The sequence below is a fragment of the Acomys minous genome (genome assembly GCF_964271855.1).
Source record: "Acomys minous genome assembly, chromosome: 17".
NCBI lineage: Eukaryota > Metazoa > Chordata > Mammalia > Rodentia > Muridae > Acomys > Acomys minous.
The window spans coordinates 53143172-53166659 of record NC_140500.1 but is presented as its reverse complement, the minus strand read 5'-3'; the positions used below and the strand labels follow the sequence as shown (position 1 = coordinate 53166659).

Genomic DNA, 23488 nt, shown 5'->3' with positions numbered 1-23488 from the left:
ACCCTGTTCTGGCCTCTTCAGGTACCAGGCACACACACATAAAACAAATAAACCTAAAAATAAACTACGTGTGTGTGTGTGTGTGTGTGTGTGTGTGTGTGTGTGAATGTGTGTGTGTGAGAATGTGAGTGTGTGTGTGTGTGTGTGTGTGTGTGTGTGTGTGTGTGTGTGAATGTGTGCTGTATTTCAGTGGGTCCTGATGCCACCATCTTCAAAGGGTTCCTAAGAACTTTAAATGAGATCACAGAAGATTCCTGAGGGTCACCCGATAGGACTTTAATTGATAAGGTAAAAGTCTAGCTCATGGGAACAGGAGATAAAAAGCTCATAGTTTTGTTTGAGATTCTGGGGGAAAGAATGAAGCCAAAGTCATTTACATTCAGGCCTTAGGCCTGGTTAACCAGACAGACAGACAGACAGTCAGACATCTATATTCAGGCTATAAGCCTTGTTCACTGGATAAACAGATAGGGACAGAGAGACAGATGTTCACTCTATGTTGACAGTCTTCACAGCAAAAGTCAGCTGTGGTGAATTCTTACTCTCAGCCAAGCAGAGCTCCCAACAGACTCTGGATGAAGGACTCTCTTCCTGTCCACTTCCCCACAACTTTCCCTAGCTTTCTGTCTTAACTCACCTATCTCTTAGATTCAGGACCAAGCTAGGCAAATGTAGCAGGCAGGTTCCCCTGCTGCCTTAGGTAAAGGTGGCTCATCCAGCAGGCTGGGAAGACATAACAGGTGCACACAAGCACACAAGCAGCTTGGTCTCCCCTTGCCTTAAGTACAGACCAACTCCAGAGAGTGCCCAGACTTTACCTAGGTCTCACCCCCATCCCTCTCCCCTGCCTGACCTACGCCATCTCCGAGCAGGCGTAGGTCTTCTTAACAAACCACAGGACTGAAAGGAACCCACAGTGAGCCTGAGTTTGGAGCCCGGGCGTGGTGGCGCACACCTTTAATCCCAGCACTTGGGAGGCAGAGGCAGAAGGATGACTGTGAGTTCAAGGCCAGCCTGGTCTACAAAGTGAGTCCAGGACAGCCAAGGCTACACAGGGAAACCCTATCTCCAAAAACAAAAACAAGAACGAATAGGGTAGGCCTTTTCTTTTTTCCTCTCAACTATCCAAATGGGCATCATTTGTCTATAAAAGGATACCTTTTAAAGGAATCAATAAAGTAACTTTCCATATCACTTTCAATGCAAGATAGCTAAGCTACATCACAACTTGTTAAGTAGCAAGGCTGGCTGGGTTCAACTGGAAAGACAAAGGAGCCTAGCAAACTACCCGGTGCTACCCCACCCAGCCCCACTGGCCCCATCCCACTGCAGGGGCTGGAAGGCCTTCTGCCTCAGCACCATGTGTGAGCAAGCTGCCATTCCGTCTCAGCCCTCCCTCAAATGCAGCAAGGTGGACTAGCTGACCTCCCAGGAATGTGATGCTACAGGTCAGAAACTAAAGGAAAAGTAACTTTGAAGCTACAGGTCCAGACCTGCAGCAACTTCAGAGGACCTGGAGCTCAGCAGTGAATCCCAAGGCTGAGCAACGCCCCCAGGGCCTGGCGCAGGTTAAATTGTCTTTGTTTTTCATCCCAGACACCTGAAGTACTCCTGGATAAAGAGGCCTTTTCCTCCTCCCAGGTGGAGGTGACTGCAGGCACTGAGTCTCCGTTGCTTGCCAAGTCCCAAAACTTCCAGAAGAGAACTCTCAGAACTAACGCAGTGAGTGACTTGTATTCACAATAACATTTCTGAATAGTGCTTGATTGACAGGCAGCCCATCTTCCTGTGAAGTAAGGGGGAAACTGCAACCGAAGCCCTTCAAGAAGACACTTAGCTGAGCAGTCAACCACACCTTAGGATGAAAGCCACCAGACGCTTAACAACCCGGAAGGTACTTAGCACGCCTCTGATGCATCCCGGCTTTTGAAAGCTTTCCCCAGTCCTCCTGCTGAGAAAATAAAAAATCTGCCAAGACCCATCAACAACTCGAAGGAAAGTGCAGTTGGGGGAAAGTAAAGAAAGAAAAGGTTGTTATTTTACAAAAAAAAAAGTATGACTACAGAACTTTATAGGAAGCAGTAGACAAATACATGTGGGGAGAGTCACTTGGAGGCAGCTGTTTTAAATAGCTAGCTTCCTCTTTCTTGCCCATCCATTAAGCATCCAACGTAAAGGAGAGTGAGCATGCATCCCTCGGGAGTGTTAACAGCTGATCTCCCCAGAGAGGGATAGAGCGCCTCCTCGCGGGTAAAGGTTTCCCTCCAAACCGCAACCGAATGACTACCTCTTAATAGCTCAGAGGCCAACCTAGAGATATGGTCTCATAACCCAGACTGACCTCAAACAGTCGATCCCCCTGCCTCAGCCTCCCCAGTGCTGGAATTACAAGGGTGCAATGCCACCCTTGTGAAGCCGACTTTTAGAACAAATAGGTTTCAGAATACTTGTAACTGAATACAGGCAGAGCTCTGGACATCATATAGAAAGAACACACACACACACACACACACACATCTAGCCTCAACACATCCTTGAGGCCGACTGTTAACTGTTGCCTGAGGGATGGGAGGGAGTAAGCACTTACACTTTTATCACTAGTGAGGTTAGGGTGTGGGTCAGGGGTGCGACCTGGTCACACCCTCCCTACTCAGCCTGCATCCAGCAGAAGCTCTCCCCTCATCCGCCTAGCCAAAGGCTGGACCACAGCACTCTGCTGGGTCAGAGCCTGGCCAGGCAATCAAAGCAGATGCCACTCCACCAGCCTCTCACTTCTGAGTGGACCCCTAGAGCTTTCATCCAGGACTTAATGATCCTCCCAAAGTGGCCCAACGGGTATGGTGTGTCTCCCACTGACGCCTTGCACAGGTCTCCACAGACACGCTTCCCACACTAGTCAGGCGCCAAGGGGTGAGCCCCCATCCCCCACAGACTCCAGAGCCCGGGCTGTTCGGACCGGAGCTCCTCAAGGACCTGACAGCAGGGGGCTGAGGCCACGTGCGGCGCTTCCCCCAGCAGCCAGCAACTAGAGCCTCCTCTTCCCGCGCAGCCAAGATACCAGTGGCCCAGGCGCCATGCGCAGGCGACGAGCGCGCGCCGCGGGGTCACGCGGGGCCGGCTGGAGCGAGCACGCCGCGCACCTGCCGCCCAGGCCCCCTCCCGCGCACCTGCCGCCTCCCGCCGGGGCCCCCACGCGCGCCTCACCAGCGGTAGCAGCCTTCAGAAGCTTCCAGAGTGAAGTTCACGCGCGTGGCCCGCGTGAAGGGCAGCAGCACTTTGGGAATGTTAAGCTTGGCGGCCGCGGCGAGGCCCAGTGTCTGCAGCAGCAGCAACAGCAGCGCCCAGAGCACCCGCTGCACCCGCCAGGCCCGCGCCATCCTCCCGGCCTCGCTAGCGCCCCGGCGCGCGCTCCCGCGCCCTCCGCCGGCGCGCGCTGGGCAGCAGGTGGCCGCGGGGGGCGGGGCGAGGGCAGGGAGGGCGGGGCGCGCGGGGGGAAGCAGAGAGCGCGCCCCGGTGCTGCGCCCTTAGAGCGCGGGTAATCTTGCGCGCTTATTCAGCCCTGGAGCCCTAAGAGCGTGGCCTCAGGTTCTGCCGCGCGCGCGTCACTGGTCGCCGGTGGCGGCCTTCCAGCCGGCTCGCTCTTGTTGTTTATTCCGCCTTGTCTGGAGCCTCTGGCGGTGGAGCCAGGACATCGCACTAAGACAGGCGCCCCAGGACTTTGAGGGTTGCCACGAGGAGAGCCCACCGAGCCCTCGTTTCAGGCCACACTTCCGTAGGGGCCAAGGAGGTCTCGGGGTTCTCCCAAACCCATAGATGCTCGGAGGGAGTCATCCCAAAGCTCAGTTAGGGTGCAACACTGCCCTGAAAGAAAGCAGCCTGAGTTCTGCTGCAATGTGATCTTGCATTCACCCGAAACTAGATAGAATAGCGAGATTGAAGTAAGAGTGACAGACAGGCCGATGCCACGGACAAGGACATGAAACTGAACTTCAGGCTGGCTGGGGAGAAGCCTTCTGGAGGAGGAAGCCTCTGGAATGGACACTTAACACCTCACTGGGTTTCTGAGAGGCCGCCATTTGCGGTCTGTTCTAATTGGTTTGGGGGTTTTGTTTGTTTGTCAGCTTGACACAAACTAGTGTCTTCTGGGGAGAGGAACCTTAATTGAGAAAATGCTCTATCAGATTGGCCTGTGGCCTCGTTTATAGGGCATTTTAGTGATCGATGATTGATACAGGGATGGCCCAGCTCACTGGGCAGTGCTACCTCTGCAGGGGGTGGGGCGGTTCTGAGGTGTGCAGGAAAGCCGGGGAGCAAGCCATAAGGAGCAAGCCCATAAGTTGCATTCCTCCATGGCCTTGGCCATTGAAATTCCTGCCTTGCCTGAGTCTTGAGTGTCTGCTTTGGTTTCCCTCAAGGATGGACTGTGGCTGGGATAAGTAAAGCCAAAGAAATAAACCCTTTCCTTCCCGAGTTGCTTTTGGTTATGGGACATTTGGCTAGAAGGAGGAGTATGTGGAGAGCATCCTCCTGGCCTGAGGACCCTGGACTGCATGTGTGAGTAGCTACCCGGAAGAGGACATGTCTTCCAGGCTTGGTACCAGGCGCTGTGGGAGGGAAAGCTCCACCGGCTTCTTAGAGGAAACAAGGAAGTGTGGAGAAGTCGGCCCCAGGGTGTCTGTGCAAAGTCTTCCTGGGTGTTCTTGATTTTGTTTTGTTGTTTCTAATCCCCAGTGCTGGAGATCACACACAGCGCTTCCCTCCTGAGCCTTTTATGACTCACTTTCCAGCAGGTACTGAGATCAGGTGGCTAAGATTAAAGAGGTTCAAAGAAATTCATAGTGAAATATCCGTCTTCTGTCATCTTGTCCTTCCTGTGGGCAGCCGGTGTCTTCCACACAGAATGCATTGTAAGGCTGAGAGTGACTGCACCCCATGGCAGACAGGTAAGCAAAGTACATAAAAGCGGCCTGGTGGAGCACAAGGAGACTTTAGTCTTTGGAACACAGCGCCCTTTGGTTCCAGCCCTCTGGTTATCAAGTAGTCAGATATAAATATAGAAGATTAAACTTTCCCCAAGGAACTGGATGCCCCTACTCAGCCGGAAGTAGTCTAACAATAACGACACCTCCTTTTCCATCTCTCCTTCTTTCTCTCCTACCTAGTGTTGAGAGAGGGTTTGAAAGGGTGGACTAAGTGTGGAGAAGCATGAAGAGAGTAAAGAACCTACAAAGTAGAAATCACCAGCTACTTCCTCTCTGTGTTTGTCTGCCGTGTAATGCATGTAGCAGTCAGACGGGGACCTATGGGAGCTGGTCCTCACTTTCCACCATGGGTCTGGGGAGGGAACTGACATTATGATGCTTCATGGCAAGGGTTACATTCCTATTGCAGCCCCCACCCTCTTCCCCCTTTCCCCTCCTTTTCTCCTCAGAAAAGGGGCGATCTCCACCAACCTGCCCCAGCACAGGACTAAGTGCACACATTTGGTTATTTAACACATTTATCCCAGAGAAACAGAAATTGATGTTCGCACAGCCCTGTGGGTAAGAATATTCATAGGTTAAGCCCAAACTGGATGCAGGGCAGAAGTCCTTTGGTGGATGAGGGCACTGTGGCATGCTCATAATGAGAAATATTATTCTGCCATAAAAAGGAATGGATTGTTGACATATGTAACAACTTTGATGAATCGCCAGAGAACTGTACTGGATGGAAAAAGAAGATTAAGGTGACGGGGGCTGGAGAGATGGGGTAGCAGTTACGAGCATTTGTTGTTCTTTCAGAGAACTCAGAATAAATCCCAGCAACCACAGGACAACTCCTCTTTGTAACTCCAGTGCCAGGGACTCTAGCACCCTCTTCGGCCACAGCCAGTGGATGCAGGCCAGAGATCCACTCACAGTTCTCCTCCTGGTGTGTGGGCCCTGGAAATGGAACCGATGTTATTAGGTCTGGCAGCAAGTGCCTGTACCCACTGAGCCACCCTGCTGGCCCTCCCATATAGTAGTCTTGACATGACAAAGCACAGGAAGGGCAAACAGAGGAGTGGTGGGTGCTGGGACGACAGGTGGAGCGTCACTGCCAAAGGCAACATGCCTGCTTTCAGGGTGATGGGAATGTTAGTGTCTTGACCTCACTCGTTTTGTTTTGTTTTGTTTTGGTCTTTTGGTTTTTTTGAGACAGGGTTTCCCTGTGTAGCCTTGGCTGTCCTAGACTTACTTTGTAGACCAGGCTGACCTTGAACTCACAGCAATCCGCCTGCCTCTGCCTCCCAAGTGCTAAGATTGAAGGCGAGCACCACCATGCCCAGCAACTCCCTGGTTTCATAAGATGTTACAGTTGGAGCCAGGCACGATGGCGCACACCTGTAATTGCATCACTGGGGAAGGCAGAGGCAGGCAGATCTCTGTGAGTTCAAGGACAGCCTGGTCTACAAAGTGAGTCCAGGACAGTGAAGGAGAAACCTTATCTCAAAAAACAAACAAACAGAAAGATGTTACAGATGGAGAAACAGGTAGGGTACCTGTTTCCTTAAACTCTACATGAATCAACAGAGAGAGGGGGAGACAGGTAGAGCCATAGTTTAATCTGGACTTGTGGATGCCTTCCCATGATCCCAGGGATTTGATTTCTAGTGTGGGCCACATATAAAGACCCTGTTATTCAAACAGTAAAGGGCAACTTGCTGACTGTGTGTTCCTTGGGTAACCAGGACATTTTCCTAGCCCCAAACAACCAGTGACTATCAGGAAATATCTAGGAATGTATCCTTGACACTGTACATCCTCTTCCCAGAGTTACGGTCATTTACAGACAGGGTAAGGAGTGATGTCTGATGCCCATGGGGGACGAGCCTTGCCTCCTATGCAGAGATCTCAGCTCCCTCCCACTACTCTTTTCCCTGGGTGTAAACACTTCATCTGAGAAGGTCTCAGAAGGTATCCTGGAGCAGGCCCTGTGGCCCCCCAGCACACATCCCAGGGGACAGGAGAGAAACAGATTGTGTGCGGACACTCCGTCAAGCTGATAATAAAATAAGAAAATATTTCCTGCAACTTGTCATCCGGTTCCTCCCAAACTTCTGTCACTTCTTTAACACCCTAGAAGGAAAAAAAAAAATTTTTTTTTTACGATATCTGAGTACCACCTGCACTGTTATTTCCCATGTGTCTTTGAATGGAAGTGTTTACATCTATTTGTTTAAGAAGTGGGCTCTACTGCTTCTCTAAATAGAAAACCAGGACCAGCTGCCAAAATAGAAGCAGCCATGAAATAAACAAAGGAAACAAAGGGATGCCCTGATATCCAGACAGTGATCCCTGCAGGAGCTCAGAGCCAAAGCCCTGGCCTTGGCATGGAGGACGCCAATCCAGGGCCAAGAGCCATGGTAGCAACCTGGGTATTTGTTTAGAGCACTGAAGGACAGGAAGAAGTCTCACACAGCTAACTTTTCCTGTGGGGTCTTGTCATATTGGAGGGTATATAATACCTTTTTTTTTTGTAACAATTCAGTAATTTTGAAAAATCACTTTATAGCGGAGACACAATAGGTAACAAAATAGTATGACAAGGCCTGGGGACCTTAAGCCTCATGACTGTCCAGTGCTGTGCCGGCCACCCCAACCCTGGGTCAACCCCACACCCCTGCGGCAACTTCCCTGTTTTGATACAGAGGATAAAGACAATGGTGACTCCATCTGGACTTCACTGTAAATCTAACAGGCAAGGGCCCCTTCTGTATAGGCTATAACCACAGTCCTGCTGTCATTCCTGAAAAATTAACAGCAATCTATTGGTCATAAAATGCACACACAGAGCTAGGCATGGTGGCACACACCTTTAACCCCAGCACTTGGGAGGCAGAGACAGGCGGACCTCTTTGAGTTCAGGGCCAGCCTGATCTACATAGTTCTAGGCCAGGCAGTGATGCATAGGAGACCCTGTTCAAATAAATAAATGTGCCAGGTGTGGTGGCACACGCCTTTAATCCCAGCACTTGGGAGGCCGAGGCAAGTGGATTGCTGTGAGTTCAAGGCCAGCCTAGTCTACAAAGCAAGTCTAGGATGGCCAAGATAATACAGAGAAGCCCTGTCTCGAAAAAAACAAAATAGGGCTGGAAAGATGGTTCAGTGGTTAAGGGCACTGTCTGCTCTTCCAGAGGTTCTGAGTTCAATTCCCAGGAACCACATGGTGGCTCACAGCCATCTATAATAAGATCTGGTGCCCTCTTCTGGCCTGTAGGCCTAATGCAGGCAGAGCATTGTATAGATAGTAAATAAATAAATATTTATAATAAAAAAAGAAAGAAAATAAATAAAATTAAATAAGTGAATGCACATAGAAAGTGGGAGAGTTGACTGGGCAGGTAGATACCTGCTGCCAAGCCTGACAACCTGAGTTTAATTTCCAGGATCCGTGTGATAAGAAGAGAGAACAGGGGCTGGAGAGATGGCCTAGAGGTTAAGAGCACTGACTGCTCTTCCAGAGGTCCTGAGTTCAATTCCCAGCAACCACATGGTGGCTCACAACCATCTATAATGTGATCTGGTGCCCTCTTCTGGCCTGCAGGTGTACTTGTAGGCAGAGCACTGTATACCTATAATAAATAAATAAATCTTGAAGAAGAAAGAAGAAGAAGAAGAGGAGGAGGAGGAGGAGATAACAGACTTCCACAGGCTCTCCTGTTGTTAAATTACCAAGAGGACCTAGTAATGTTTATTATCAGGCCTATAATTATTATTATGGCAGTACAACCTGCTAGCAGTCAACCAAGACACAGACACCTGTTATATTTTAAAAATAGCTTTAGTTAACCTGGGGCAGGGCATATATTAATACCCTTAGCTACTTCCTATAGTGGGGCAGGCATATCTGCCCCAATCCCATGCTATCTGCTTCTAATAATTTCTATCAAGTTATCTCCCATCCATGATCCCAAATACTTGCTAATGTTCTTCATCTAGGCCAGCTTCTCCATCCACGCCAGCCATGTGCTTCTCCTCCACCTAACTCATGATGGTGCGACCTTCTTTTTCTCTCTTTTTTCCTCCAGACTCTCTTCTTCCCAAGATTCTCTCTGTCTCTCCAAGCCCGGGAACCTTAGCCACACCAATCTCATTTGCCCTGCCCAAGTGTGATGGCTTTTTATTAATTAGCATCAAAATACATCAGACCATCCTCCAACACTATGCTCTGACTTCCACCTGAGTTGTGGCACACGCACACCCATACATGTACACACACAAATAAAAGTGTAAGTGTAAAAACATCAAAATATACACATAGAACTGAAATGTTCAAGTATCTCATAAATCCATATATATATATATATATATATATATATATATATATATATATATAATTTATTTTAAAAGTTAAGATTGTTCCAGGTATGGTAGTACATCTCTATAATACCAGCACCTGGGAGGCATATATGGCAAGACCCTGTCTATTAGAAAATAAACAAATAAATAAGTAAAGACTTAGCAGTGTATATTTGTGGCTTGTAGTCCCCTTTAATCAGGAAGTACCCGGGTGTTGGAAACCCTTCACTTTGGCCAAGTGCCTTCTGGAACTGTGCATGCTAAAGACAATGCAGTGCTTAATTAGGAAGGCACTGTCTCTCAGTGCTGCCCAGACGTGCTCTGCCGGAGGGTCCATCTTCCCCACTGCACTGTCTCACTGAAGGTTGTTGGTTTTTAACCTGATTAGCCCCATCACCCTCTGCCAGGATTAATGGACATTTGCTTCCAGCAACAGCTTCTTAAGGGTAGTGGCTACAGAGTAAGAAATTGTAGGCGGTGGGCTGGAGCGATGCCCTTGGAGTTCAGAGCACTGGCTGCCCTTGTCCAGGACCCAGATTCAATTCCCAGCACCCACATGGCAGCTCTTGACCACCTAGGAATCTGGTGCCCTCTTCCGGCACCTGAACACATGTGGTGCACAGACAGATACAAGCAGGCAAAAAACACACACTAGGAAAGGAAGGAAGGAAATAAAGCCTTGAGCCCTCTACAAGTATAGACATGTAACCAGGCATGAGGGAACACACCTGTACCTGCTGGGTCTGAGGAGGTGGATTGACAGAAGATGAGCTGGGTGTGGTGGCGCACGCCTTTAATCCCAGCGCTCAGGAGGCAGAGGCAGGAGGATCTCTGTGAGTTCAAGGTGAGCCTGGTCTACAAAGTGAGAGAGAGAGAGAGAGAGAGAGAGAGAGAGAGGAGAGAAAGAAGCTTCTAAAGCTGACTCCCTGCTGGTCTTGTCAATCAGTCCCCAGGTTCCCCTACCTACCCCTTGCACTGCAGAACTGCCCCAGTGCTTGGCAGTGCACATGCTGTTTTACGACAGTTAAGTTTTGCATGTGGACCAGCTATGGGCTGTACCGCTGGCTGGGCAAACATGACTCCTGGATGTGTCTATGAGAGATCAGTCCAGGAATCTGTGGACTCCTCTGCTGCACCATTGAGGGACTGGGCGTCATCCATCCCACCGAGGGCCTGTGTAGAAGGAAAAAGTGGAAGGTTTCTGTGCCCTGCACCAAGCAAAGGTTCACACTGGTAGCAAAGGCCTGACAGGAAGGGTTCATCCACAGCTGTAGCAACACATAATTAAGATGAATGTCAGGGGACTAGGGAGACAACTGTCAGGAAAATATTTGTTTACATGCATGAAGACTTGAATTCATCTCCTCAAAACCTTGAAAAGAGCTGAGTATGGTGGCTCCTAGCCCTGGGGAGGTAGAGACAGGTGGATTCTGGGAGCTCCCTGGCCAGCCACTCCAGCCAAAACAGCAAGTTTTGAAAGACCCTGTCTCAGGACAACAACAACAACAATAATACACAAACATGAGGACCTGAGTTTGAATTCCCAGGACACACGTGAAACTGGATTCAATAGTGAGTACCTAAAATCCTAGTGAGCCTGCTGCAAGGTAGGAAGTGGAGCCACCACAGGCTGTCCACTGACCTCCACCAGTGCACCATGCGACATGCATAGCCACATTCACACACAGAAATACACACCCAGGGACACACACACACACACACACACACACACACACACACACACACACACGTAAGAACAAATAAGGTGGAGAGTGATTTAACAAGACACCCAATGGCCAGGGGTAGTGGCACACACCTTTAATCCCAGCACTTGGGAGGCAGATCTTTGTGAGTTCTAGACCAGCTTGGTCTACAAAGTGGGTCCAGGACAGTCAGGGCTCCATATAGAGAAACCCTATCTCGAAAGACAAAAAACAAAAAACAAAAAAGAAAGAAAGAAAAGAAAAGAAAGGAACCTGATGTTGACTCCTATTCTCCACCTGTACATACACCTGCACACGCAGAAGACATACACACATACACCACCCACAAACTTAGACTTTATTTATTTATTTATTATAGTTTATTCGTATTACATGCCGATTACTATCCCTTTGCTTGTATCTTCCCATTCTCATCCTCCCTCCCTCTTCTGCCTTATTTCCTCTCCCCTAGACCTCTGACAGGGGGGTTCTCCTCCCCCCACCATCTGACCTCAGCCTATCAGGTCTCATCCAGATAGCCTGCGTCCCCCTTCCTCTGTGTGCCTGCACTTTCTCCCTAACAAGAGGAGGCAGCACTAGAGTTCATGTCAGAGGCAATCCCTGGTCCCCCGACAACCATCATGAATGTGCTATCCATTAGCTAGATCTGAACAGGGTGTCTAGGTTCACTGCATGCCTTGTCCTGGTTGGTACAAACACTTTGTGCAGGGTCCCCTGAGTCCAGACCCACCAGTCTTGATGGTCTCCTTGTGGGGCTCCTGATCCCTCTGAGTTCTTCCATCCCCCATTTTTCCATATCCCTCTCTAATTTTTAATTTTTAATTTAATTATTTTTTAAATGTGTATGTACAATTTTCCTGCATGTATGTCTGTGCACCATACATATGCCTGCTGCCCGAGGAGGCCAAAAGAGGGAGTTAGATTCCCTGAGCCTGGAATTACAGATGATTATGAGCTGCCATGTGGGTGCTGAGGCTAGAACCTGGATCCTCTGGGAGAGCAGCCAGTGTTCTTAACTGCTGAGATATCTCTCCAGCCTCATAAATAAATAACACATTTTTAGCCAAGAGTGGTTGTGCATACCTTTAATCCCAGTACTCAGAAGGCAGAGGCAGGTGGATCTCTGTGAGTTCGAGGCCAACCTGGTCTACAAAGCGAGTCCAGGACAGCCAAGGCTACACAGAGAAACCTTGCCTCAAAAAGCTAAGCCAAACCAAACCAAAATAAATAATAACATTTTTAAGAAAGAGAAAGTTCAGTTCCTTTTCCATACTTTCTGTTATGTTCACTAAGGGAAGAAGCCAGCTTTTCTGTCTGTCTCCCAGGTTTCAACTTGCCCCTTCTCCACCTGAGACTTCTTGTAATTGCACAGGTGACTTCCTGTCATAGGAACAGTGACTTCCTGTAAGATGTCCTTGTCTTCTTCCTGGCCAGAGAAGGAGTCAAACGTTGGGCAAAGCATAGGGAGTCTAGTGGGAAAGTGGGGGGAAGGATAAAAGGACATAGAGGTGACAAGAGCTCCATGAGAAATGCAACAGAGCCAACTAACCAGGGCCCAGAGGGGCCTGTGGAGTCTGAAGCACCAACAAGGGCCATGCATGGACTGGACTTAGGTCCTCTATATAGATGTGGCCAATAGGCAGCTCAGGTTTCTCGTGGGTCCACTAGTAGGGGGTTGGGGGCTGTCTCTGAAATGGACTTTATTGCTTGCTTTTTGATCACTTCCCCCCTGATGGGACTGCCTTGCCAGGCCACAGGGGAAGAGGATGAACTCAGTCCTGATGTTACTTGCTGAGGTGGGGTGCGTGAGTAGGGTCTCCCCTTTTCTGGGGAATAAGGGAGGAGGATTGAGGGGAGAGGGTGGGACTGGGAGGAAAGGAGGGAGGGGCTACTAGTGGGACGTAAAGTGAATAAATTGATTAATTTTTAAAAATCAAAAATAACACTGCTGGGCGCAGTGGTGTGTGCCTGTAATCCCAGTGCTCAGGGAAGCAAGGCAGGCCGATCTCTGTAAGTTCAAGACCAGCCTGGTCTACAAAGTGAGTCTTTGCTAGGACTGCGCAAGAAACCCTGTCTTGAAAGAAACAAAAACAAAAACAAACAAACAAACAAACAACAACAAGAAACCACTGAAGACACAGTTAGCTGTGTAAAAGGTTTTTACAAGGGGGATCCAATGGCTCTGGCCCAGAAGAGTTCATGCTCTTATCCTGGCCAGTAACCAGAGAAAAAGGTCAGCTCTAGGCAAAGACCAGGGGCTGAGAACCTAATGAAGGGTGAAGCGGTCCTGCTGATTTGGAGAACTTTTCCTTACACATGTCTTTTTTTAGTTTAGAAAATGAACAATGAGGTGCTGTTTTTACATTTCTACTCCCAATGGCAGCTTCCTACTGTCAGCATGCTGGTCTTGACACAGCAACAGTAAAGGTCCAGTGAGAGAAAACTAGTTCCTTCTGGTCAAGGAGATGAAATCCGGCCCAGATGGGACAAACTACCCAAACCATACACACATTAATCCAGCTGGACAGGTCATGCTCCTGGCCAAGCGAATGCCCCTAGGAATGTAGGCTTGCCTTAAGCCATGCTAAAGGAAAAAAAAAAAAGACATACTAAAGAGGGAGGAATAATTATCCTTTAAATGGCATAACACATTTTCCTCCCCAGAATTCCTGCCCCTTAGGATGGTCCCTCCAGCCACCATGAAGTTGGGCTGGGTTTGTCTGCTTATATTTCTTTCAGACGCCAGAGCCCAAGTATGCCTTTGGGAGTGTTTTGGGCTTTCCTACTCTGCCTATAAAGCCCCCTTCCAATGTAGCTGCTAACCTGCTAAAGGGTTGGCTTCCATGCTGGCTTAACTCAAGTGCTATGGCTTTTCTCCTTCCCTCCTCTTTCGTCCTCTTCTGAACAGGTGCTAAGCGTTACAGCTTGCCCTCCCGCCCTCCCGCCCTCCCTCCCTCCCTGGGATTTCTCTTTTCAGCTCTAATAAAATCTTCTTTGAATAAGCTTTGGCCTTGCTTGACTTTCAAACTCCCCCTGACTTTAAATTTTTCAATTTAACCAAGGAAAGGAATCCATTCCTGCACATGGAGGGTATCAGACTTTCTGCCTAGGAGCTTGTGTCGTTGCACTCAATGGCACTCAGCTCGGTTCGGGCCACTTTTCCCTGCCAAGGGACAGTGCTGCACAATTGCAGGACTGCGGCTTCAGAGCTTTTTGCTGTCAGGATTGTGGCGAGAAATCCTGAACTGCATACAATAAATGCGAATATGAATAAACTCCAGTAATTCACATCCCAACCAAATTTCTTAGGGTAATCAGGTCTGAATCCAGAATTAAACACAGTTCACACTGACACACACATTTAAGTAAGTGAGATGTTCAGTAAGTTAAAAAATAATAGGTAATAGGTTAAGAAATTCTTATTTGACACAGGGTCTTGCTATGTTGCCCAAGATGGCACCGAACTCAGAATCCCCCTGCCTCAGCTTCCCAAGTACTCAGACTAAGAACATGCATCACCAAGCCTCGCTATGAAGAAGTTTAATGGAAATTCTGATACATGCTGCAGCATGGATGAGTCCTGAAAGAAAGCAATCTGAGAAGGGATGGTTACCATAGGAACTGGTGGGTGAGAAATGTCCAGAATGAGCCAAAGCACAGAGGATGGGGATGGTGGGAGTGGGCGTGGTTTGCTCGTGGTGGCAGGCTTAAGGGGCAAGGAACATGTTCTAAATTAGACTGTGGCCACTATTGCACAGCCCTGTGAATTTACTAAGAAATACTGTAAGTGGGTGAACTTTACAATGTATGAACTGTGTCTCATTAAAATGGTAAAAAAAAAAAAGCTGGGCTCGGCGGTGGCTGATGCCTGTAATCCTAGCACTCAGGAAGGCAGAGGCAGGCGGATCTCTGTGAGTTTGAGGCCAGCTTGGTCTACAAAGTGAATCCAGGACAGCCAAAGGCTACAAAGAGAAATATTGTCTCAACAAACACACAAACAAGAAAATTGAACAACAACAAGACTGTTTTAAAAAATTGATCTGAGCGCGCAGGACACAGTCTGAAAGGACAACTGTAATAGCGGCACATACTCACAGTTCACACAAGGGGGACAGTTAATTACCAGAGATGGTGAGGACAAGCAGGTTGGAAGAATCTTCCTCTCTCTACAAGATCAGAGCACGGCTAACTAGAGCATGGAATGATAGTCAAGGCAGACACTAGAGCACAGCAGTTTAAACAGATGGCTCAAATCGACGGATCAATATGGTTAGATGACATAGTTGTAGCATTGTCTGCTAAAAGCATATTGTGAGACACAGTGTGCTGATGCGCTCCTTTATTCCCATCACTCAGGAGGAGGAGGTGGCAGATGGACCTCTGAGTTCAAGGCCAGCCTGGTTATATTAGGAGGATTTTTCCATTACTGTGATAAAACACCATGACAATAAACAACTCGGTGAGGAAAAGGGTTTATTTTACTAATACTTCCACGTCACAGCCCACCGTTAAAAGAAGTCGGGGTGGGAACTCAAGGCAGGAACTGAAACAGAGGCCATGGAGGAGTGCTGCTTACTGGCTTGCTCCCGGTGGCCTGCTCAGCCTTTTCTCTTTTGTTTGTTTCTTTGACTGTATTTTAATTTTAAGTGTGTGTGTGTGTGTGTGTGTGTGTAGTACTCACAGAGGTCAGAGGAGGGTACCAGATCTCCTGAGGCTAGGATTGCTGGTGTTTCTGAGCCTCCTGGTAATGGTTGCCAGGACGTGAACTCAGGTCCTCTGGAAGAGCAGTGTGGCTCTTAACCACTGACCCATCCTCCCACCTGCAGCCTGTTTTCTTATACAGCCCATGACCACCTTCCCGGGGTGGTAGTGCCCACAGTGGGCTGGGCCCTCCCACATCAATCACTAATTAAGAAAATGCCCCCACAGGGTTGCCTACAGGCCAATTTTTAAATTATTTTTTTGAGGCAGGGTCTCTGTGTGAAGTTCTGGCTGTCGTCAAACTTGTAACATAGACCAGACTGACCTTGAACTCCCAGAAATCCTCCTGTCATGGCCTCCCAAGTGCTGGGATTAAGGTCTTGTGTCTACAGGCCAGTCCTTTGGGGGCATCTCCTCAATTACGCTTCTCTCTTCTCACATAATATAACTTAGCTAGAGCTTCCAGCCTCAGACACTATTTAGGAAGGTAAGGCGGCTGGCGGCTTGCCGCAGCAGGCTACTGCTGTTGAAGAAACTGCCTGGCCTCTTGTGCTTAGATTCCTAATGCCCGTGAGCCTGTGGCCTGCACCCCAAGCCTGCCTAGACTGCAGAACTGTAGCTAGAGCATTCACGTAAACTGAGACAACAGCAAGAGCATCTGCATGCTGAGGGCTCATTCCCCAAACTGTCCCCACTTCTGAATTGAGCTGCTGCAAAGCCTGGGACTCTGACCCACAGACTATAAACTGGAATCCCAGTCCCATGTCTCAAGAATTGATTAATTAATTAACAATATAAGTAAACAAAAAACCTAAATAAAACCGAGTTCAGACCTGCTGGTGGCAGGGAACAGACAGAAATTTTAGGTGCTTTCCCCAACTTTTCAAGTTTCTCTTATAACATGGGAGGGAGGAGGAAAAGGGGATAGAGCGGTCGACCTAATTGAGACACCCTTAAATTTTGATGGGTTTTCTCTTACCCCTCTGTGTTTGACAGCTCTCTTTTGATTACTCCCATTTTATAACTTATCAACTCCCACACAAACCCAGCCAATTAGCACCTCAAGAATGTGTGTGGGTTTTTAAAGAGGAAGTGATTTTTTGCTTTCTTATTCAAATTGTTATTCTATTGTGGAAATATACGTATGTCTATATAGACATATATGTATATATACAAATACATACACACACACACACACACACACACACACACACACACACATCTCCCCGTTCCCTCCTCAGTCAGCCCAATTTGTTCTTGGAATGAGGACAGACAAGAACCTGAGACAGGAGAATTGATTGTCTTAGTTCATTACAGATCTAGTCATGTAACTGGCAAAGCCTGGTCCTACCTGCTATGGATGAGGACGTGCTGGGACTGGGCTCCTCACCCTGTGCTGGCAGGAAAGATGGTAAAAAGCACTTTGGGAAACTATTCAGGATACTTTTAAAGGTTAAACATTACACCCATCGAATAAGCTAGTAATCTCTTGTTTACACAGGAGAGTAAAGCATAGGACTCACAAAAACGTATACAACAGCATAGCGGCACACGCCTGTCATGCCTGGGCTCCGGAGGCTGAAACAGGAAGATGAGGAATTTGAGAGTAGCCTACACAGGGAGTTCTAGGTCAGTCTCAGCTCTGTAATAAGACCCAGAGAGACAAGATCTAGTGGTGGTGTTGGCTTTTTGAAATGACACAAGCGCTGTTTTAAGACCTGTTTGTCAACTTCTCATGAAGTTAAATGAGATCACCGACTCACAAAGGAACTCCTGTACATCAGTGTTGGTGAGAGCCATGCCTGTTCACAGGAGAAAGCATATATGGTAGGGATACTTTAAAATAATAATAATAAAGGAACAGCTCAGACTACTGGTAAGCAAGAGTTTTACCTGCTGCTCTGTCTGTGGGGACTGAAAACGAACTGGAGTTTCATAACTAGACACTCTGTCAACACAATGATTTACTCTTGTCCATGACTTTGAGTCAGCTGAAAAGTTCTGCCCTGGGCCACGTGTGGCTGATTCTGGCTGGGTTCTGTTCCAGTCACCTAGCTCTCAGCTGGGCTAGCAGGCCTCTGAAGGACTCAGATACACATCTGGCAGCTGGCCAGCCGGTGGCTGTGCTGATGACGTATCTCTACCCTCTCAGGGCACCTGGGTAGCTCAAGTGAGACAGTGGACGCCTGTGGGGCTTTGGCTTGCAACTGGGGAGACATTGGTCCTGTTGCAATGTAGCCACCACAGCAAGGTATAAAACCCCTAGAGGTGGCACTGCAGGAGGCATGGGTCTTTCACACCCACAAAATGGACAACCTTGAAACACAGCATCAAGTCCTTTAGTGGGGGCATAGAGAATTCAAATCCTCTGTATGCTGCTGGTGGGAAAATGGTGTAGCCATTTTGGAAAACAGTATGGATTTCCTCAAAACGTTAAATAGAATCATCACAGCCTTCAGAGATATCTCTTCTCAATATATACTCCCCAAAACTGAAATCAGGAGCTTTAAGAGATACAGCCACATTTATAGCAGTGTTGGTCACAGCAGCACAAGGCAGAACAATGTGGCCAGGGGCTGTGAGACATTTATGGCAAGTTTGCATTTACCCTTAAAGGGGGATCTAGGCATATATCCCATGAAAGAGCAGGAGGAAACAGATAAAACAACATTATGGGTCTATAACCCATGTCAGTCTTACCTTCACTGGATCTTATCAGGCCTTGGCGGAAGTCCATTTTTCTGCAGCCAGGTCAGTCGTCCACTGTGACATGCCTGGCCTGAGAGTGATATATCCAATGCAGACATGTCTACCTTAACAGCAGTGCTGGTGGTCAGGATGGCAAGGTATGATCTCTTTCAGCAGGGTCCCAGTTTCCTTTAGACCTAAAACTCCAGCATTTTGTTGTGTATAAGGGAAAAATGTACTCTTTTCTGTAACTGCTCTAAGCTGAAATTAGGACACTTTTGTCAGGGCCCAAGAAAGCTAAAATGCTAGTCAAAGGCCTAGGAGTAGGGTCTCAGGTGGGCGAGGGAGGGAGTGCTTTCATCAGAAGCATCTGTTCCCTGACCCAGCTGAAGAGGCAGGGAGCAATCACATTGGCTGGGCTGATTTACATCACCTTCAGAAGGTCCAGGGCTCATGGCCATTTGGAGTAGTTTGTAGTGTGCATCCTGATTCACGGGCACTGTCTATCAGCTGAGTAGCAATCTGGAGGGACAGATATGATATGATATATCTATGTACACACACACGCACACACACACATGTGACAGAGATGGTTTTAGCAAGACAAGTAGTACCTTAGAAAACAACCAAATGAAAATTTTAAAAAACTTGAGCTTTCTATTTCAAAGATGATGGGCATCAAAGAATCTCCTTATGGAGTTTGCTTCGGATGTGGAAAGCCAGCCAATGGGCAAGAAACTTCACTCACTTCAACTGCTGACAGTATGATGTCCAAACGGACAAACTGGATGCAGGGAAGTCAACTGCCAAGCTTTACCAAGACCACGTAGGCAATCCTTCTTAATTCCTGCTTCACAAAAGGTCTGTCCAATATTTGGGGCGAGACAGCTAGGATAATGATCCAACAATTGCTGAGAAACTAGGGTGACTGTCCAGGTAGCCAGCTGCCTCTGCCATTTTATTGGAAGCTTCTTGCACTGCACTTCCTGAACACTCAGGTAGTATTTATTCCTTCTCAAGTCTCTGATGGGGGTGGAAGACTAGATAGTTATAGTCCCACAATTAAGCTTACATGTTTAGGATTTAAGAAAATGTTTTACAAAAATAATTTTATGTCTAAATCCATGTTTTTTTTTAGGTTGATAAATACGAACTAAGATAGGAAATGATTTAAGTACAAAACTTTAAAGACAGTTGTCAAATACAAATGGACTGAACCTCGTGAATGTAATTCTTACACGATAGTTTTCATATTTGTTCTTATTGTTTATATTCACCTAAGTAAGAGAAAGAGCCTTTTATTTGACTGGAAGGGGGAAATGCAGAGAGAATCTCTTGTGTACTCTATGGAACCATCACTTGTCAATGAATAGGTGAAGGCCTATCAGCTGAGGCAGGAAATAGAGCGGTGGCAGTTCTGGCAGGAGAGCTGAATTCTCGGATAGAGAGAGGCAGGAGATTCACCCTGGAATCCTGAGGAAGATGAAATTGAGGAGAGGTAACCAGCCACATGGCACACATAGTATAGAATAAATGCGCAATAAAAGTTAGTTGGGGAATGAGCCGAATCTTATGGCCTATGCATTTATTCATATATAATAAAGTCTCAGGGTCATTATTTTGGGAACTAGGGCATGGGAAGGCACCCTGTGGCTACAAATGGTGTCCAGCGTGGTGGCTGGAATCCAAGCTTAAGGCCTGAGAAAAGTCCCAGTTACGAGAGACAGCCATAGGCTCTGGCCAACTGCTTAGGCCACTGTCCTGCTACCCCACAGGACAGGAATAGCTCAGATTTTGGTGCTCCTCGTTGTGGTTCTAACTCCTTAGCGTCTCATCGCCTTCCTTATGCTTTTAATTTTTCTTTTATCACTTTATCATATTTCACCCTCTTTTTCCAGCCTCTGTTATTCCTTATCTAGAATAATAAAGCTCGCTGCTATCTTCGTCTGTCCAAAACTCTGCTCAGATCTTATCTCATGACATCAAACCTCTGCTGGCCTTTTTTCCAAGTCATTTTGTTTTGTTTTGTTTTGTTTTTCAAGACAGGGTTTCTCTGTGTAGCCTTGGCTGTCCTGGACTTGCTGTGTAGATCAGGCTGGCCTCGAACTCACAATGATCCACCTGCCTCCCGAGTGCTGGGATTAAAGGGCCACCATACCTGGCCCAAGTAATAATTTTAATCAATAGATCCAGCTAGAAATGCCAGATAGTGACTTTCAGATTGGGTTTTCTTTCTTTCTTTCTTTCTTTCTTTCTTTCTTTCTTTCTTTCCTTTGACGGCTTTCTCTCTCTCTCTCTCTCTCTCTCTCTCTCTCTCTCTCTCTCTCTCTCTCTCTCTCTCTCTCTCTCTCTTTGAGACAGGGGACAGGGTTTCTCTGTGTGTAGCTCTGCCTGTCCTGGACTCACTCTGTAGACCAGGCTGGCCTCAAATTCATAGAGATCTGCCTGCCTCTGCCTCCAAAGTGCTGGGATTAAAGGTGCGCACCATCACCGCCCGGTGACAAACTCCTTTGTGAAGCTTTCCTACTTGGTTCTACTTCTGGCACCGTTTTCTGTTTTGGCCTAGTCATCTGGGTCCTGAGCTGGTGTATTCTATTAGCTTATGTATGTGTCTGGCAATAGGTCTCTGTTTAAAGTAAAAACTAGAAGGGCTGGAGAGATGGCTCGGAGGTTAAGAACACTGGCTGCTCTTCCAAAGGTCCCAAGTTCAATTCTCAGCAACCACATAGTGGCTCATAAAGTAAAAACTAGAATTGGCAAAATTACTAGAGCAATCTCTGCATATATCAAACCACTGACACTTGCAGACATAATGAATTTTTGAGAACATTCAAGGACAAACATTTTGGGTTAACCCAAGACATCATTCTGAAATAAAGCAGACATCCTTAAGACCAGTTATTTAGCCATACTTTTAAAAGAGCAAAGAGTTTCTGAACAAAACCTCATTTATGTTGCCCTGATTGAAGAATAACAGTTATTACATGTATAATCATCATAGCCTTTTCAGTGTTGTTTCCCAATTTGTTTCAATAAACCTTGTTTTTATGATTTTTCCCCTCCTGTTATTCTTGTTTGTTTGTTTGTTTTTGTTTTGACACACATTCTCAGGACAAAAATCACCATACACAAAGCCATCCCAATCCAAACTATCTTGTAGACCCTGTTATGCACAAACATCCAAGCCTTTTACACTAAGAGTTGAAACCAGGTTACATATAGTCCACTGCAGTAAATTAAGATTATTGTTAGGGTCAGGAATAGATAGCCACATACTGACCACTCCAACACCAGACTCAGATGATGGAAGTTATTGAAGGCTGAACAAGAACTGACAGCCTGTAAATTCAGACAGTGATATTTGTAGCAAGAACTGACCAGTCAGGGCCACGGTTGGAACTTGGGAATCAGACCTTGATGTTGGTCTGCTCCTAAGGCAGGCTTTTAATAAAAAACTGTAACCAAGTAACAACCAGGTAACCAGGTAGGAAGCAGAGGGGGTGGGGTGGGGTGTGGGGGCCGGGGGTGTGGGGGCAAACAGCATTACATCATTTTGATTAGTTAAACACAAGCAGAATCAATTGTGTTCTAAGCATAAAGCATTTTAAGCTGATTGGCTGGGATTTAGGGTAGGGAAGCTCTTGGGGGCTTTCCAGCTCTCTGGGAGTAAGGAACACAGCAGGATGTAGCGGCCTTAACGCTAATAGAACAACATTTATCTTAAACCCAAGCAGAACATCCATTTATCATCTATTGTTTTATTCTAAGCAGCAAGCGTTGAACCTCCCTGGTTTCAGGCACGTAGAGCCTGAGAACTTGAACTTGATTTCACCTTATAGTCAAAATGGAGACTTGGAATCAACATGGTTTCTCATATGCTAAGAGCTGGTGTTAACAGAGGAGCTACAGTCATGCTAGGAACTAAAGTAGGTCTCAACGGAGGGGCTGTAGAGTTTAAGCAGGTCACAACAATAATCTACCTATAGACTTTCAACCTTCAACCCTCATGCTGTAAATTTTAATTTAACGTTTCATTAAAGATTTTATAGATCTTTAACCATAAGCAATAAACTTACAAGTCTTGAGGTACGGATACATGCTATCTTACATAATAAAGTTTACACAATAATCTTGCAAATCTTGAAATAAGATTCATACTTCAGCAAAAGTTTTCAAGAATTAAACCAAAACCAAAGAGTATGAATCGAGTAGCGACAATCCCCATTGGGAATAGCCATCCTTTTGTCTTGTTCCCCCCTCCATTTCCCCCCAAACTCCCCCCCCCCGCCCCGTCCTCTGTCACACAGTCAGCTGGTCCTCCTGGGCTGGGACAGAGATCTTGGAGGAAACCTCTAAACAAGCAGGCTTAGGTCTACTGGAAGGGAGCCATGACTCGGGTCCAGAACCAGCTTTTCGTTGAAGAAGAACAGCATGAAACAACACTGTAGTGTTACCCATAGCTAAAAGGCACGTGAGTCCCTGCAAAACTGAGCCCAGTGACCAGGGGGAGGGAAGAGAGTAGGCTGAGAACAAGGAAGGCTTTAGAGATAAAACATTTTTGAGCCTTGCCTGAGAGACACAGGATGCAGTAGGAGGGCCTGAGAGACGCACGAGTCAGGGAGGAGCGTGGGCACGTTGCAGCAGGTCTACTCCTTTTTAAGAGAGAAGATGCAACACCTTAAACGCAAAAAAACTTCAAGCAACACAAAAAAGATGGACACAACTCAACAATTTGGTGGCCACCAAGACAAACCAAACCCCAAAGAGGGCCCTTAGCGACCCAGCAGTCCCTCTGACTTGGGAATTGGTGCTGCGTCCAGCTCTTGCAAAAGTCTCACAAATGCATGCTACAGTGAAGATCCTTAGCTATATACCTTAGGAGCTTTCCTGATGCCTCTTCTCTCATCATCTAAGCATTGAGAACGGGCCAGTGTCTTCCTCCAAACACTGGGCCTATCTGATTTCTCACTTCCAGCATGACTGGCCAGAAAAAGAAGGTGGATCTGGCTGAATGCCCAAATCCCAAACGAGCTGGGCTCTGGGGTCATTCAG

General features: G+C 47.2%; 1 protein-coding gene and 1 long non-coding RNA gene across 4 annotated transcripts in view; both read right to left on the bottom strand.

Annotated features, from left to right (window-relative positions):
* Positions 1 to 3405, bottom strand: part of NUP210 (nucleoporin 210) — a 95538-nt gene extending 92133 nt beyond the window's left edge. For both annotated transcript variants that reach the window (XM_084766765.1, XM_084766766.1), the window contains exon 1: positions 3205 to 3405. In XM_084766765.1, the coding sequence (XP_084622891.1) occupies positions 3205 to 3377 (173 nt within the window). In that variant the 5' untranslated portion in view covers positions 3378 to 3405. The remainder of the gene's footprint in view (positions 1 to 3204) is intronic.
* Positions 3406 to 6547: 3142 nt separating this feature from the next.
* On the bottom strand, positions 6548 to 19075 carry LOC311588094. Of its 2 annotated transcripts, none has more exons than XR_014776087.1 (3): positions 18449 to 19075; positions 17272 to 17326; positions 6548 to 7100 (listed from the first exon to the last, which is right to left on the bottom strand). It is a non-coding gene; the product is annotated as an uncharacterized lncRNA (long non-coding RNA). The 2 variants fall into 2 exon arrangements; XR_014776088.1 differs by lacking the exon at positions 6548 to 7100 and adding an exon at positions 12349 to 12473.
* Between the last annotated feature and the right edge of the window lie 4413 nt (positions 19076 to 23488).